Source organism: Pyxicephalus adspersus, chromosome 4 (genome assembly GCF_032062135.1).
Source record: "Pyxicephalus adspersus chromosome 4, UCB_Pads_2.0, whole genome shotgun sequence".
Classification (NCBI taxonomy): domain Eukaryota; kingdom Metazoa; phylum Chordata; class Amphibia; order Anura; family Pyxicephalidae; genus Pyxicephalus; species Pyxicephalus adspersus.
This window is the reverse complement of record NC_092861.1, coordinates 55,664,067-55,679,306: the sequence shown is the minus strand read 5'-3', so window position 1 is coordinate 55,679,306 and position 15,240 is coordinate 55,664,067. Positions and strand designations below refer to the sequence as shown.

Here is a 15,240-nt window from a genome sequence, read left to right as displayed (position 1 = left end):
TAGTGCGGGCAGTCCTGAATGCAGCAAAGTTCTCTGCATCAAAATACCAACCATAAAGGTAACTGTGATAATGCCACCTCAGACTGCAGACCCATGATGCCCTGCACTTAGCGTCACCTCGTCGGTATAAAAACCCTCACTGTGAGTTAATCACAAACAAAGCAAAAAAAAACTTTATGGAGACTAGACATTCATTAACTTCTGGAGCAAGCTGTGCTTTGATATGCAAAAAGAAACAACTGCAGGGTTTGTCTTGGTCATTAAAGAGTTAAAAGATGTTTAGCAAAAGATTTCTTCTGCAAGTCATGCAAACCTCCCCCTCGCCCCTATCAATCCTCTGTCCTGCACTCAAACAAGCAGGGAATCCTGTTCGTATCTAGGAATCGTCCTTATATCAGATGTCCTTAACTCTGGGAATACCTGTAATTCATTCTAGTGAACTAATTATTGAAGAAGGGGGGGAACTCCAGATTAAAGGTAAGTGTTGGAGTCTGATCTTCTTTTATTTTTTTGAATACTGCTGGCTGTCTATTAAAAGAATGTGCTCAGAATTGGGATTAAAAGTACAATTCCTCTTCAGGTTTTTATTGACCTAGGACAAATCTAAATTCTAATGGGTCAGATAACTTAATAAAACCTAGTGTCTCCTAGATTGTAAGCTTTTCTGGGCAGGGTCCTCTTCTCTTCCTGTGTCACTGTCTGTATCTGATATTTGCAACCCTATTTAACCTCCCTGGCGGTAATCCCAAGTGTGGCTCTGGGTGAATTTTTCCATACCAAAAGCGGTAACCCAGAGCCACACTCGGGGTGGAATTGCCAGGGAGTTTAAAAGTCCTACCTCGTTCCCACATTCCCGTGGCGTCCTCAAGCAATGCCTGCGCTGTCCTAAAGCGATGCCTGGCATTTTCTTCTCCTGGGCATCTGTGTACACTGGCGATGCCCGGCCGGCATCTGCATCCCTTGTGTGTGAACGTTGAGGACCCGAGGCCAGGGGAAGCAAATGCTGGCAGGGCATCTGCTCGAAAGTGTGTGGCTGGAGGGCGGGATCGTTGGGCAGGTAGGCGGGACAGGCGGGAATTTAAAATACTTTTAAAGTTTTTTTAAATGTACCGCTTTTACATTTAAAAATAGTTAGTATTCATGATTAATGTACAGCACTGCACTGCAAGCCAGCCGGCTTCTCCCTGGGTGCGTGGACGATGACGTCGGGGCGTGTGCGGGAAATTCAAATTGAAACTCATTCAAACATTTTGTATTGGATTGAATACAAACTCCCGTATTCAATCCAATACAAAATAATACAAAATAAATACAAAGTATGTAATTGGTAAATTCAAACTCTCATTTTGTATTTGATTGGATACAGGAATTTGTATTCAATCCAATACATAATGAGAGTTTGAATTTTGTTCTCATTTTGTATTGGATTGAATACAAAGTCCTGTATCCAATCCAATACAAAATAATAGAAAATATATTTATGTGGTTTTGTCTATAGGTATGTGACGGACACTAGGGAGGTGTTTTAGAAAAATATATTACTATACATTATACCGAATTATCGCATTTTCAGTATTTTTCATTTATTTATGTATTCTTGTTTAAGCTGAATTTTGTGTTTTTCCTTTAATTTTATTAAAAGTATTTTTTTTTTTTTTACATGATTGTGTGTTTCAAACATGTTTTATATTCATTATATCTACTAGCCCCCTATTCGGACATATTTCTGTAAGTTACAGGTCTACAATTTAAAAAAAAAATTTCATGAAAAACAGTGTAAGGCTTTTGGTACAGAAATCTAGACTTCAGTGTAACGCCCAGGTGGTTAATAATATTAATAATAATAATAATAATAATATTAAACAGGGAAACAGTAAGTCCTTGCTCTAGGGCTGATCTTTGACAGACACATCAATGCCAATTTTTTTGTACCTTGACATACCAGAGAACAATGCTGTTTTATTTATTATTAGTATTATTTATTTATATAAATTACCATGTGTAGCAGGAAAACAAATTGTTTGCATGTAGTTGAAAATATGGGTATTGGTTTATAATATTTAATCATGTATATATATAAATATTGCTGCAGAATAATGTAATAATGTTTATAACTTAATATTGGAGACTTTTACATCATACAAACCAGTATTGTTTAATAACCACTTCTTGTAAACAAATAAAAGTCTACTGGTGCACTATTACCTTTATCAAGCCAAATCTGGAAGTTACAATTCAGTTAGTGCCTTGGATTCCTAAGTTAAACATTAAGTGACATTCTTCTTTCCCAACAAATCACTACTTTTGTTAAACTGTGATGTCTGACTGGTGAAATATATTTTTGCTTAGGAATTTTGGTAAAAATCTTTATAACAATGCAATGAATGGAATTGCATTGAAAAACTGCCATCACATTACACACTTATAAGGTGTATAATAATCACATCTGAAAAATAATTACAAAAATATTTAACCCACTTAAAAACTAATACAGGGTTACATACGAGATAGCGACATTTGATATGCAAAAAGAAACAACTGCAGAGTTTGTCTTCCTCATTAAAGAGTTACAAGAGCTTGCAGAACATCAAAAGACTTCTTCTGCATGTTGTGCCAACCACCCCCTCCCCCCATCAAGCCTCCCAACAAGCAAGGAATCCCATTCGTATCTAGGGGTCGTCTGTATGTCGGATGTCCTTAACTCGGGGACTACTGGTATTCACTTGCTGACCCTCAACCTTAAAAAAATTTCCTTCCTGCTTATTTGTTGCTGTGGGATAGGCTAGGACAAAGCAGTACCTACTGTACTTCAATATCCTGTGATCTTTGCCCCACTAAAGCCACTCTTCATATTAGTAATGTCTTACCATGCCTTGGCTCTAAGACCATCATTTATTTGATTAAGATACTGTGTGCTAATTTATTTTTATACAAAACAAGCATCAGATTCTTCATCTGGTATAGAGGAATTTTTTTTATATTTTTATTGTAGCTGGAGTTAGGTAGAAGACTCCAGGTGGAATCAGTGAGTCACTTGCAAGCTTCAAAATGAAGGCAAGTAGAGCAGTCATGAGAAGCAAGTCAAACATGAAATCATCACCCTGGAGTTGGGCTTTAACAGAACTAAATTTATTTATGGTACCTAGGATCCTTTGCTATGTACAAGATATGTATATTTTACAAATTATGGCACACCAACCTACCAAAGTGACTTCTCTAGCAACGTGAGGTCTGCTTCTCCTCCTCTTTGCTCTTTTTTTTTGGAGTATAAAATCCTCAATATTTTGAATTGTCAGGCCATGGCAACATAGTTTCTGTGTAAATGCTCACTTAGTTTTGGAACTGAATTTTTAATCTTTATGTGTTATAGATTCTTGGATATTATAACTATGCAAACAAGAAGGTCAGGGCCATTTCAGACGTGTCTTTATCAATCTGCTGCAGGTTTAACTGCAGTTGGGAACCATTTTGTTCATGCACTTGCACAAGGTTGCAGTGGGTCACGCTGTGGTTCCTAAAAGCCACAAGTTGCTTCTAGCCGCAAGGTTGAACCTTAACTATAAGGGTAGCCATGTGCAAATGTGTTAACTTGTGGTGTTTCTGCTCCTGTTTGCCTTGCCTGGAAGAAGCTAAAGGTGGAGTTTCCGCTAAAAGTTTTAAAGGGGCCCTAGTGTGCAATTATATATATACCATATATATATATATATATATATATATATTTATTTATATATAGGACTGGAGTACCTTTAGAGTACTGGTGTTGCTTGAGCCAATTACAATTCTCATGTCATGGTTTCTTGCCATGCACTAGCAATGCTTTGTACATTACAAAACATATTCTAGTATTTTTCACCCCCACATGGGGTTTTATAACACAGCAGGGACATTCAGCAAACATTCTTATTACAGGTGTAATAAGTGACAGCAAGGGATTGAGCTTGCTTTATAAAAGACCCCCTGGGTGTATATGCACCAATGATCAGTCTATAGACAAATATTTAGCAGAACATGTTACAAATATCTTACATTATCATGTCAGGTTCACAATTTTAGGCAAAACAACAATTATATCTAAATCAGTTCCAATGATGATTTTTCCTTAGGAGCCCAAATGGTATCCTTGCAGTTTAATCTGCCCTATAAGAATATTTCTAAAACTAGAAAGGAAACTGATGGAAGACTTTTGAGAGAACTAAATCAGCTCAGAGCTGGGTAAGGTGAGTTAAGAAGCTAAACCCAATTGTCTCCGGCAGCGGAGGAGTTAATGTGCGGCGTGCGGGTGACGTCATAGTAGTGTTGGGCCAGCCCAGCCTCGCATGGATTTTGTCCCGCCCGTCTCGCCGTACAATTCTAGCACAGGCTTCCCCGATTACATTGGATCTGGTAATCTCAAGGATCGGAGCCGAGCGATCGTGTCACTCAGGGATCCCAGCGGCCACCAATGACAGCTCTCTCCTCCGTACAGCTGCTGCAGCAGGGCCGGAGACCGCGTTCCCCCTCCTCTTCCTAGACACGATTCCGACAGGTCTGGGACCGCATATACACTGCGACCATGACTGAGATCAGCATCGACAGCTCCAAACTGCCCGGAGTCAAAGAAGGTACCCAGATCACGTGACCTCTGTTACCCCCCTCCACCACTGAGCCAGGAACTTCTAACCTGTTATTAACCCCTTCATCCCAAAGGGATGCTATTATTAATATTGTGTGATTGCTGGTCGGCCTGTTCACTCTCTGATCTGCTCCCTGTCTGATCACACGTGTATGGGGAGTGCAGATTGTGGTATATTGGTGCACCTTGCATGGATCAGTTAGCTGGCTTTATATTTGTCATCAGCTAAAATTGGCATCAAAATGTATTTTATGTCATCCAGTTCAGTGGCAGGATCTTATTTTGGATCTGTTTGCTTCTAACACTTTAAATAGAAAACTATTTTTTCTGTTTCATTTATGCAGAGTGTATAGTTATAACCTCCAATATGTTTTATGTGCTCCTTCCAGGAACTTTTCTTCCACTTCCTGTCCAGTAGACACAACAGGAAGTGAGACCAAAATTGTCCAGAGTGATGGAACTTTCCTCTAATTATTACACAGTATTTCTATAGCGCTGACATCTTACATAGCGCTGTACAAAGTCCATAGTCATGTCACCAGCTGTCCCTCAAAGGAACTCACAATCTAATGTCCCTACCATAGTCATATGTCAATAATACAGTCTAAGGGCAATTTTTGTAACCTAACTGCTTGTTTGTAGAATGTGGCAGGAAACTGCAGCACCCAGAGGAAACCCACACAAACTCCATGCAGACAGTGTCCTTCCTGGCCGAGAATTGAACCTGGCACCTAGCGCTGCAAAAACAGCTACTGTGCTGCCTAATGTTGGCCAAACCCTGTCTGATAGGTGGACGACCAGATAATGATTGTTTACCTGGTTATCCACACATATCTGTCGGCTGGTAAACGCTCTTTGCCTCCTGTGCCCCGACCCCTGATCCATCATATTATTGGTGGTCAAAATGGGGGAAATAATGGGACTGTTCCATCAATATATCAGACATCAGTCAGGGATTCCCTATTTGACCAGCTATATAACATATATATTTATAGTTTATATTGTCATATTGAGCAGTGTATGGTCAGAACAGGTGTCCCCATTGTGTCTGTGTGCTGGAAATTGCCCTGCATCTGCCGCTGCTATGACAACGCTTGCAGCACAGCATGATGTAAACAAACTCCCAGCCTCCTGATTATTGCTGGAGTTTGGCTTTTACATGCTAGCTTCCTAATAATAATAAGTGGATATGTTTCCTGTTTCATATTGAAATATATTGGAGATTTATGATTGCAATAAGTGATAACGCACCAGTTCCCTATGATTGTATACGTTGTGGTGGTTGTCATGTGTATGGTGTAGGCCAGGCTGTAGTAGTTAGTGAGAATCTGCTGCCTGTTTAGTTTCAATAAAACTCATTTCCTCTACCCCCTGCAGCGTGTATTCAGCTGTTCTGATGTGTTTGGTTCTTTTGCAAGAGAACAATTGGGAATATTCTAGAATGCCACATGTTTGTGTCAGGAAGTGATGACACATTTCAGACATGTAGTCTGTCCTTTCATTGTTATGTGTGACTTGGGATAATGTTTATGTCAGTATCCTATGGCCATAATAAAATAATAAAAGCTGGTAAATGAGCTCATTTGAAGCACATATTTCAGTCCTTGTCTATCCCAACTACCCCTCCATGTTACAGAATTTACATTACATCACACATTATTGTTTTCTATATGTATGATCTGTGGTAATTCAGACTGATTACCTTAGATTGTAAGCTCTTCAGGGCAGGATCATCTTCCTGTGTCACTCTCTGTATCTGTCTGTCATTTGAAACCTATTTAATGTACAGCCCCGGTAATATGTTGGATATCATATAGAGGGATTGGTCCCTTTGCAATGTTTTTTATTGCTTTTTGTGTCCCATCTACAGAGATTCAACTTTAATTTGTCCTGGTGATTCTTCCTACAGAAATAAAAAGAAATGGGCAGTGCTACATTTTCTGGCTGTCAGACAAGGGTAAAATCTTCCAATAGTGCCAACATATTATGCAGCGCTGTACATAAATAGGGTTTGCAAATGACAGACAGACACAGGCAGTGACACAGGAGGAGGAGAGGACCGTGCCCCAAAGAACATACAATCTAGAAGGTGGGGGAAGAAGTCCTTCACTTTGCAGCCGGTCCTTCTAACGTGAAAGTGAATGGAAATTTGCTCAAAGGGGCTGCTCAGCCAGTGAAAAGTTAACTGGTAGAGGTTCCAACCACTTCTCCATTTTATCCTAAAAAAAGAAACTACCCCCACACCCCAAGTTTTTCAAACAAATGCTGCTACTCATATGTAGATAGATAGCTGGATTTATTTTCTACACCAAGGAGCAGGGATTAAAATAAAATGATTTAGTAAAGGTAATCTGCAAGTTCAGCAAACCATATGTAGCAACTGACCAAGTTTTACAAGAGCTAAACAGAAAGTCATATAAACGTGAGCATAATCTTAGTTGTTCAAATTGCGCACGTTGGTGGAAAAGCTCTTCAGAATATTTTTTTTTCTTTGCAGATGAAAAAGGGATTCCAGGTACAAGTGACATGCTGTCATTGAGTTCCTCATGAAGGAGGGGTGACACCACTGACCGGAGTTGATGGTCTCCTTTTTCATGGTTTGGCTTGGTTAATGCCAGTTTTCTCCTTTTTTTAAACTACTTTATCCATCTATGCACATTGCTCTTATCAATGTTGTCACCCCTTCTTTAATGGGAACTCAATGATGGCATGGCGCTTCTTCTTGGAATCCATTATTCACCTGCATTGCCCTATATTGGGTAATAATGAGTTATGACCATTTTTCATCAGTTTTAGTCCAGTTCTCATAATTTGTGATGTTGTTGGGTTGATTGGGAATTTCACAGCTTTATGAATTGGATAAAAAAAACATTTATTGTTAAAATGAAACCATCTTCTCGGCTTTCTCACAACTCCTTTGTGGTCTATGGTTTCATATACTTAGTTCTTAGTAGCGTCATTATTTATTTATCTTTTTTTGAATGTGATCTAATTCAAATTCATAGAACGGCTGTCTATAGTATTACTGGCGAATAGTTCAATGGCCAGCACTCTGCAGCACTGGAGTCCTGGGTTTGAATCTCATCCAGGACACTATCTGCATGGAGTCTGAATGTTTTCCCTGAGTTTGTGTAGATTCCCCTCCCACAACCACATGCACTCGGGTTTCCTCCCATGTCCTAAAAAATGCAGTTAGGTTAATTGGCTTACTCCCTAAAACTGTCCCACAGTGGGTGATATTCCAATGGACTTTGTAAAGTGCAGCGTAAAATGTCAGTGTTATAGAAATAAAAGATAATACCCATAGATTGTTCAATATTTGGAACAAAAGTCCTGAACCCAACATGGCTGTATTTTACTTGTTACTATGTGATGTTTGGGTATTGCACAGCCTTACATAAATTACAGAACCCTCTTTGTATCCTGATTTGAATTAAAGTACACAGTCAAAACTTTTTCTGTCGATTTGGTTAGGAGTAAGGGGGGGGTTAGAACCACTTTCATGTTTTCATTTCTGTCTGTGCACCTTTTGGGAGGTTCAATCTCTTTAATTGTTCTAAACGCCAGTGTCCATGGTAATGAATGTAAGGAAAATCAAAAAATTTGAGTTGCTATCACAACAGTAAATGGAGGGAAGTCTTCAGTTGTAGAAACGTGTACCTGTAATGTGTCTAAAGCTGCATACAGATGGGTCATTGGCGTGTTGAAGAGATAGTGTTTTTATTAAAGCAAAAAGAAGAGGTCATTGCTGTATAGTACAAATACGTGTACACTATGCTGGAGAAATGTACATGGGAAAGAGTAGCTCCATGTGAAAATGTGAATACTGGAGACCTTTTAAATTACTTTTACCCCCAAGCAAATGTTAACCCAGTTTAACTTCATAGTGAAATCACAGGCTAATTGCTCATCCCTAATAATTACAATTAAATTGCATATATGTGGCTGATCTCCCAGTCAAAATATTTGTAGAGTTTTTCACTCACTCTCCTAGGTCCATACTTTATACCCTGGCACCTCTATTTATATTGAAGGTTCTGTCTCCTTGAACTATGTTTGAGAATTAGAACACTGATTTTGTCCTTCGTGTTCTTTTCTCCTTGATCACATATGTGCCTGAAAACATTTGATCACCCTGTAATACTATGTAGTCTGGTTTATAGCACATAACCTCCTATTGTCTTTTTCTGGCAGTTATACTAGCAGAATTGTTACATTTTCTGATTATCTTCCTTACTGTATCATTTATTGTTCATTCAAACATTTAAAGTGTATTTAAAAGCAAGGAGTGGGTGGAGGGAAGGGTCACATCCTATCTAGTAAAGTTGGCACATTTCACATTTTACCCATCTTTAGCTCTAGTATTAAAGCTGGCACTTCCTCACATTTTGTATTTATTGAGTGTATAGATTACATGGATAACATTTTATGTATCATAACAGAAATGAATCAAAACTTCACAAATTCCATATGGCAGACCTTATTGTCTACATTACAAAAACTATTAGAACAAATGGATAATATGTTATGCTTGATGTTTCCATGTTTCATAACTGCCATTGCCTTTATTCAAACACTTCACACTGTAGCATTGGTGAATAATTAACTTCTCAGTGGCAACTGGCTGAATTTTTTGCAAGGAATGTTTATCTGGTCTATTTTAGCAACTATAGAAAGCTTTAGATCTGTTTGTGGTAATGGATGGGAAAAGTACATACACAAAATATAAAATGTAAGCTTTATATATACATATAGCGTGTACCATATAATAATGTTTCACCCCATAAGTATGATATTTCTATGTAGGTGGTCATATACCTAAATCATGAAGCTTGTTGTGAAGCCCTGAAAAGGCAGATGGTCTCTTTTGTTAAAATGGACTTCAGGTACACGGTTAAACATTTATACCCTAACATTGGTCCTTTTAATTGGAAAGCATTGCTGACCTCTCCTTTTGAACATTCTAGTTGCCAGGCTGTCATTCTCAGTCTCTGTATTTTGTAGGTCAATTATTTGGAAATTATTAACACTAAGGAGCCAGGACATGATTTGTGATCATGCAGGGTTTTGCTGCAGAATAGGATGGGTGAAGTCCCTTCTGCAATAAACATTCTTACCTGCCTGTTTGCTCCATGAAACTTTCAAAATTACTGTGCTGTTCAGCGTTGGTAGCCAAGGTTCCCGACAGTCTGTTTCCCCTGCACTTGCCGGAACTGAATGAACCCCTTGGCGTGTGCAAGGGAGTAACTTCGTCCCGGCCTGGCTATTCAGGATAACTGAAGAACACAACTAGGAAGAGAAGAAGGAAGATGGCAGCACCTTGGGACCGGTGCGTATAGCGGGGTTTACGTCTGCTTTAAGCCTGACTTCAGCTTTTTTAACGTGACAAACAGCACTATTTAGATATATTCTAAAGTGTAAATACACATTATATTTAGATGAGCTAACATTTATCCTTAATGGCACTGCAATGCAACACATGGCAATGGACTACTATGTGTTACTGTGTACTTCAGTTTCAAAAGTACAGAATCTGCACTTTTTCTGTGCATCGGACAGTCCATTCAACTGAATGTTCTGCCCTAGGGCAACACATTGGAAGGACAGTTTGTTGCTTGTTCAAAAATGCTCCAACTTTCCTAACTTGTTCCTGATATTTAGAGAATACGAATAGAAAAATGGAGGCTGCCATTGCTGACCTCTCCTTTTGAACTTTCTAGTTGCCAGGCTGTCATTCTCAGTCTTGGTATTTTGTAGGTCAATGATTTGGAAATTATTAACACTAAGGAGCAACTAACATTTCAGAAGGCTAGCAGTGACAGTCTACATAGGAATATTTTTTTCACTTTTTATGGGTGCAAAGATAAAGTAAATGAATCTGATATGCTAGACGGCTGTTACTGTGTTTAGGAAGTGACTTTATTTCATGCACTGTGCAACCATGATAAATTATTTGCATAAATAAACTTTACAAAATGTATTCACATGATTTTCAGTTTCAGTGAAAGTGAAAACAAGTTCATTTGAATGTTTCAAACCTAAATCTATTTCAGATGAACATCAGCAACTTTCAGTTTATAGCAGGAGCGGGGGGAATAAGTGATTGCTTACAAAGGTATATGACAGGAGGCTCAGCTCTTCTGTAACTACTCTGCTGGCAAGTGCTTACCTCCTGAATGAATCTCTCTCTCCTAAAGGAGGTAATCGCTTACCCATAGTGTAAGCTAGTGTTGAGTAAGAGCTTGCCGTTGGGGTTAAGGAAGGCAGTTACAGAGTGTGTGAAAATGTTTAATCACCAGTGTTTTAAGGGCTTTCATTGGAGTTCACTGTACTTTTTGAGTTCCTGGCTCTGCACACTTAAGGCTACGTACACGTAACATTTTCATGATCCTTTCCAAGGACAAAAGACTGAGAGATGCATGAATGAGCTATGTATACACAGTGCCAGTCTGCTATATGGTGAGGGTAAGAGGGATAATGAGCAATTGGCATCCTGCTGCACTCTCTCCCCATCACGTGCATTGCGCTTGCTTGTCGTTCATGGATCCGCCAGATGGATCCATTAACTATGTTGGACAACCACTGTACACATGTCAGATTCTCGTCCAATCCCAGCCCTGAAGCAATAATAGGACGAGAATGTATGTGTGTACCTAGCCTTACTCTAAACTATTGTGACTGGTTCCATCTCTCTCTTAAACACTGTGTTAGTACTTTGTGTGGCCATTATTAGTGTCTGGAACCAAGATAAAGTAATAGTTGTCTACTTCCCCCAGCTTCACCTATTTTGGGTGGTTTGTCCCGTCTAACTATTGGAGAAGTTCAATGATGTGGTTTTTCTTGGGTTTATGGCAAATTCCTAAAAAACATAGCACTTGTCCTAAATTGGTAATACTGTTGCTTAACACTATATTGAAGAGAGATATAAAGATATTTACTTAGGCTCTCAATGTTCTTTTTTTTTTAAGAATTTAAGTAAATCAAGTTTCCACCCAAAGTGTAGATTTAATCCACTTTAAAAGTTTTCACATGGGCTTAAAGTGAGCAGTGTGTGCAATAGGCTGCAAGGAAACATTTTTTAAACAGCTTTGTTGATGCTTATAGCCCTTTTGCTGTCCTTGCTGTAATAGTTATTGGAAGTACTGCTATAACCACCAGGAGTTTGTTTAGCTTTTTACTCTCAGATAACACCTTTCTAGTAAAAGTGATTCTTTACAGCCACCTGATCACTTCTACACTGCTGGGATATTGATTAGTATTTCCTTTAGCAATTATCTTTTCCCATTGTGTAGCTGTGCATGCCTGTAGCACTTTGCATTTAAACACAGTTTGTATGCACTATTCCAATTTACCTTTTTCAATTTGGTCTTCAGTTCTGGTACGGGAATAATCACAGAGCTTCATGAGAGTGCTGACTGCTGCTTTAGGCAAACTGTTGGTAGCTTACAAGTAAGTAGTGCTGAACTTTTGCTTAAAGCAGAGCTAAGGTTTCACTTTAAATATTTGTGATCATGCAGGGTTTGGTGCAGAATAGGACAGGTGAAGTCTCTTCTGCAATAAACATTCTTACCTGCCTGTTTGCTCCATGAAACGGTCAAAATTTCTGTGCTGTTCAGCGTTGGTAGCCAAGGTTCCGGACAGGCTATTTCCCCTGCACTTGCTGGAACTGAATGAACCCCTTGGCGTGTGCAAGGGAGTAACTTCGTCCCGGCCTGGCCATTCAGGATAATTGAAGAGAAGAAGGAAGAAAATGGCAGCACTCTCGGACAGGTGAGTATAGCGGGTTTACGTCTGCTTTTAGCCTGACTTCAGATTTTTTAACGTGCCAACCAGCACTATTTAGATATATTCTTAAGTGCCTATTCGCAGAAGTGCTTTGCGTTAATACACATTATATTTAGATAAGCTAATATTTATCCCTAATGGCACTGTGATGCAACACATGGCAATGGACTACTGTGTGTTACTGTGTACTTCAGTTTCAAAAGTACAGAATGTGCACTTTTTCTGTGCATCGGACAGTCCATTCAACTAAAGTGCTGCCCTAGGGCAACACATTGGAAGGACAGTTTGTTGCCTGTTCAAAAAGGCTCTAACTTTCGTAAACTGGAGCTGAATTGTACTTTAAAATCCTTCAAAAAAGCTTGACAAAATGCTCTACAAAGGCTTTGTAAAGGTTTGTTGTACACTCTGCTTTTACACATGCTAAAACTTATATATAAACAAGGCCTAAACTCTTTCCTTTGCATTGTCTTGAAATGTTTTTGCTTTGCTTCTTGCAGATAAAGGGTTCTATAATCTGCTGTCAGTACGTATCTTTTCCTGTTGCAATTACTCTTTCCACATTTATGAAATTTGTTCTGGCCTCACCCATTGAAACAGAGTATTTATTTTGGTGGAAGTTTCAGCTGCATGTTAGTTTTATCGCATGTTCTTTGGTGGTGACTAATCTGAAATCCATTTATAGAATATGAATCCATGCTTTCATAAATGGTGAGATGTCCACATACCTTATTCTGTTTTACATTGGTGTTGGAAGATGCATATAAATTGTTAATGAAAACGCACATGCTCATTTATTTTCTTTATAAAAGATACTTTGCAACGCTGTGTAATCATGGCCAATAGGACCTCGGTAGTCTGCTCTTAAATGGTTGTGAGACCTCACAGAAAGTTGATATCCAATAAAAAAATAATCATTATTCTAACAAGTTCTAGCTTACTCCCAACTGAAATTGGAAAGAACTGTTTTATCACAAGAGTGGCTTTATGACCGTGAATTGTATTTTTCCTACAGTGTTGAACCCAGTAATGAAAAGCCGGATGGGAAGAAATTGTAGGTGAATGGTAGCCCCTATATTGTGACCCAACTCTTCAGTAAGCACCCAAAAACAGGCTGGTGCTTACTAAAAAGTGCCGGGTGGTGCACCCGGCTAAAAGGAGCAGGAGATAACACTGCCCTATCAGCATGGTATAAAATTCCATATTAGTCTACACAAACTGTTTCCCCAGGATTTGAATTGCGTATTTTAGTGTATGAAATTCCTATTCATTCCAATGGGCCAGTCCACACCAGGGTGACACATTTTTTAGCATTAAAGACTATGCTCCCTGTTGCATAATACAATTGACTTCTTGTAAACCTTTATAAACAAATATAACAGGCTGTAAATACTTCCATTGAAAAACCAATAATTTCCATAATTGTGGCAAGTGGTCAGGGGATGCCCAGGAAGAGGAGCATGGTTACTTTATATGCAAATATTAGATAACTCTTTGTAATACATTCTGAACATAAAATTGTAGTTAGGTGAGAAAAGTTTTGGGAAAGCCCAAATTTAAAATGTGCCCATATGAACCCTGCAGCGCATCAATCAGGGATGGATGCCCCCCCCTTTATATCCTGATAAGCAGCCATGGGTTCTGCTAACGCTGTTCAAGTGTGCTTGGGCTGGAGATTATCTATCCCCTGAGCTGATTACATGGCTGCTGTTGTCCCTGTTCATTCTTGCGGGGCACAATAGCCACTGTGGATGCCTGCGGAGTTGCGGGTGTCTTGCTGTCATGCTCACAAGAATTACACTGGCTGCTGAGCTGTTGACTGATGATAGGTGGGCAGCTAGTGACAAGTGTTGGCAATGGACCTGAGAAACAGACTAAAGAGAACACTAAAATGGCTGAACCAAGTAAACATGTCCCTGTTAATTGTCAAAAAAAAAGACTTGAGAAACTGATAATAAAACTCCCATGCATGCTTATTTGGCTTACTTTATCTTGGCTCCTGGCTCTTTTCATGGCATGATATATGCTGGAACTGTACACTAAAATCCCTAAAAGACTGTACCTGCTCAGTACAAGTTTTAGGGTTTAATTTCACTTTAAAAGATTTCAGAATAATTTTATTTAATGTGTTAAGCTTGTAAGTTTGTATGAATGTGTGGTGGAGAACAATGGAAACAAAACTAAAGGGGGAAAAAAATACCAGTCTTCTCAAATTAGATTTTTTTCCCATGTTCTGCCTTCATTGTTTATTTCAGATGGTCTTCATTTAATGTCTATATTTATCTGCTTTGTTTCCTGAACACTGTGTGAGCGGATGACAATCTTTCTGTTTTGTGGTTAGGCATGGAACATTCTCCTGCCCATACTCTGTATTCACTTAGTGGCCAGGTTTTGAATAATATTGCTTCTGATTCTAGCACTTCTACATTTTAGAAGTGAATGGGACAATGTAATACGCCTTTTTTGCTTCTAGTGAGACAACTGTATTCAAGGAAATGTATAGCCTCTTATTTATAGTGATTTAATGATAACATAGGTCAACATATATAATGTATGTGGGCTTTGTGGTATTTTTTATGCTGATTTCAAATCTGTGTTCAGTTTTTCTCTAGCACGTCTAGTTTTTGTGATGTAGCTAATTATATATTGTGTGAAATTCATTATTAATAGCCTTAATATATTACAACATTTACCAACAGTTTTCTTTTTTCAAGGTTAGAGACCGCACTAACTGCAATTGATTTCATTTGTCATCATGCCTAGAAATTGCCTTAATGATCCAGTTTCTGTTATGTGTGTGGTTCATTCACGATGAAAGCACAACATCACCAAATTACCACAGAACT

The 15,240-nt window shown here is 38.8% G+C and overlaps 1 protein-coding gene across 1 annotated transcript in view; it reads left to right on the top strand.

The window, feature by feature from the left end:
- The first annotated feature begins 4,306 nt into the window (after positions 1-4,306).
- Positions 4,307-15,240, top strand: part of CCDC50 (coiled-coil domain containing 50) — a 22,952-nt gene continuing 12,018 nt past the window's right edge. The window contains exon 1 of the mRNA XM_072410164.1: positions 4,307-4,601. Coding sequence (XP_072266265.1) covers positions 4,553-4,601 — 49 coding nt within the window. The 5' untranslated portion in view covers positions 4,307-4,552. The remainder of the gene's footprint in view (positions 4,602-15,240) is intronic.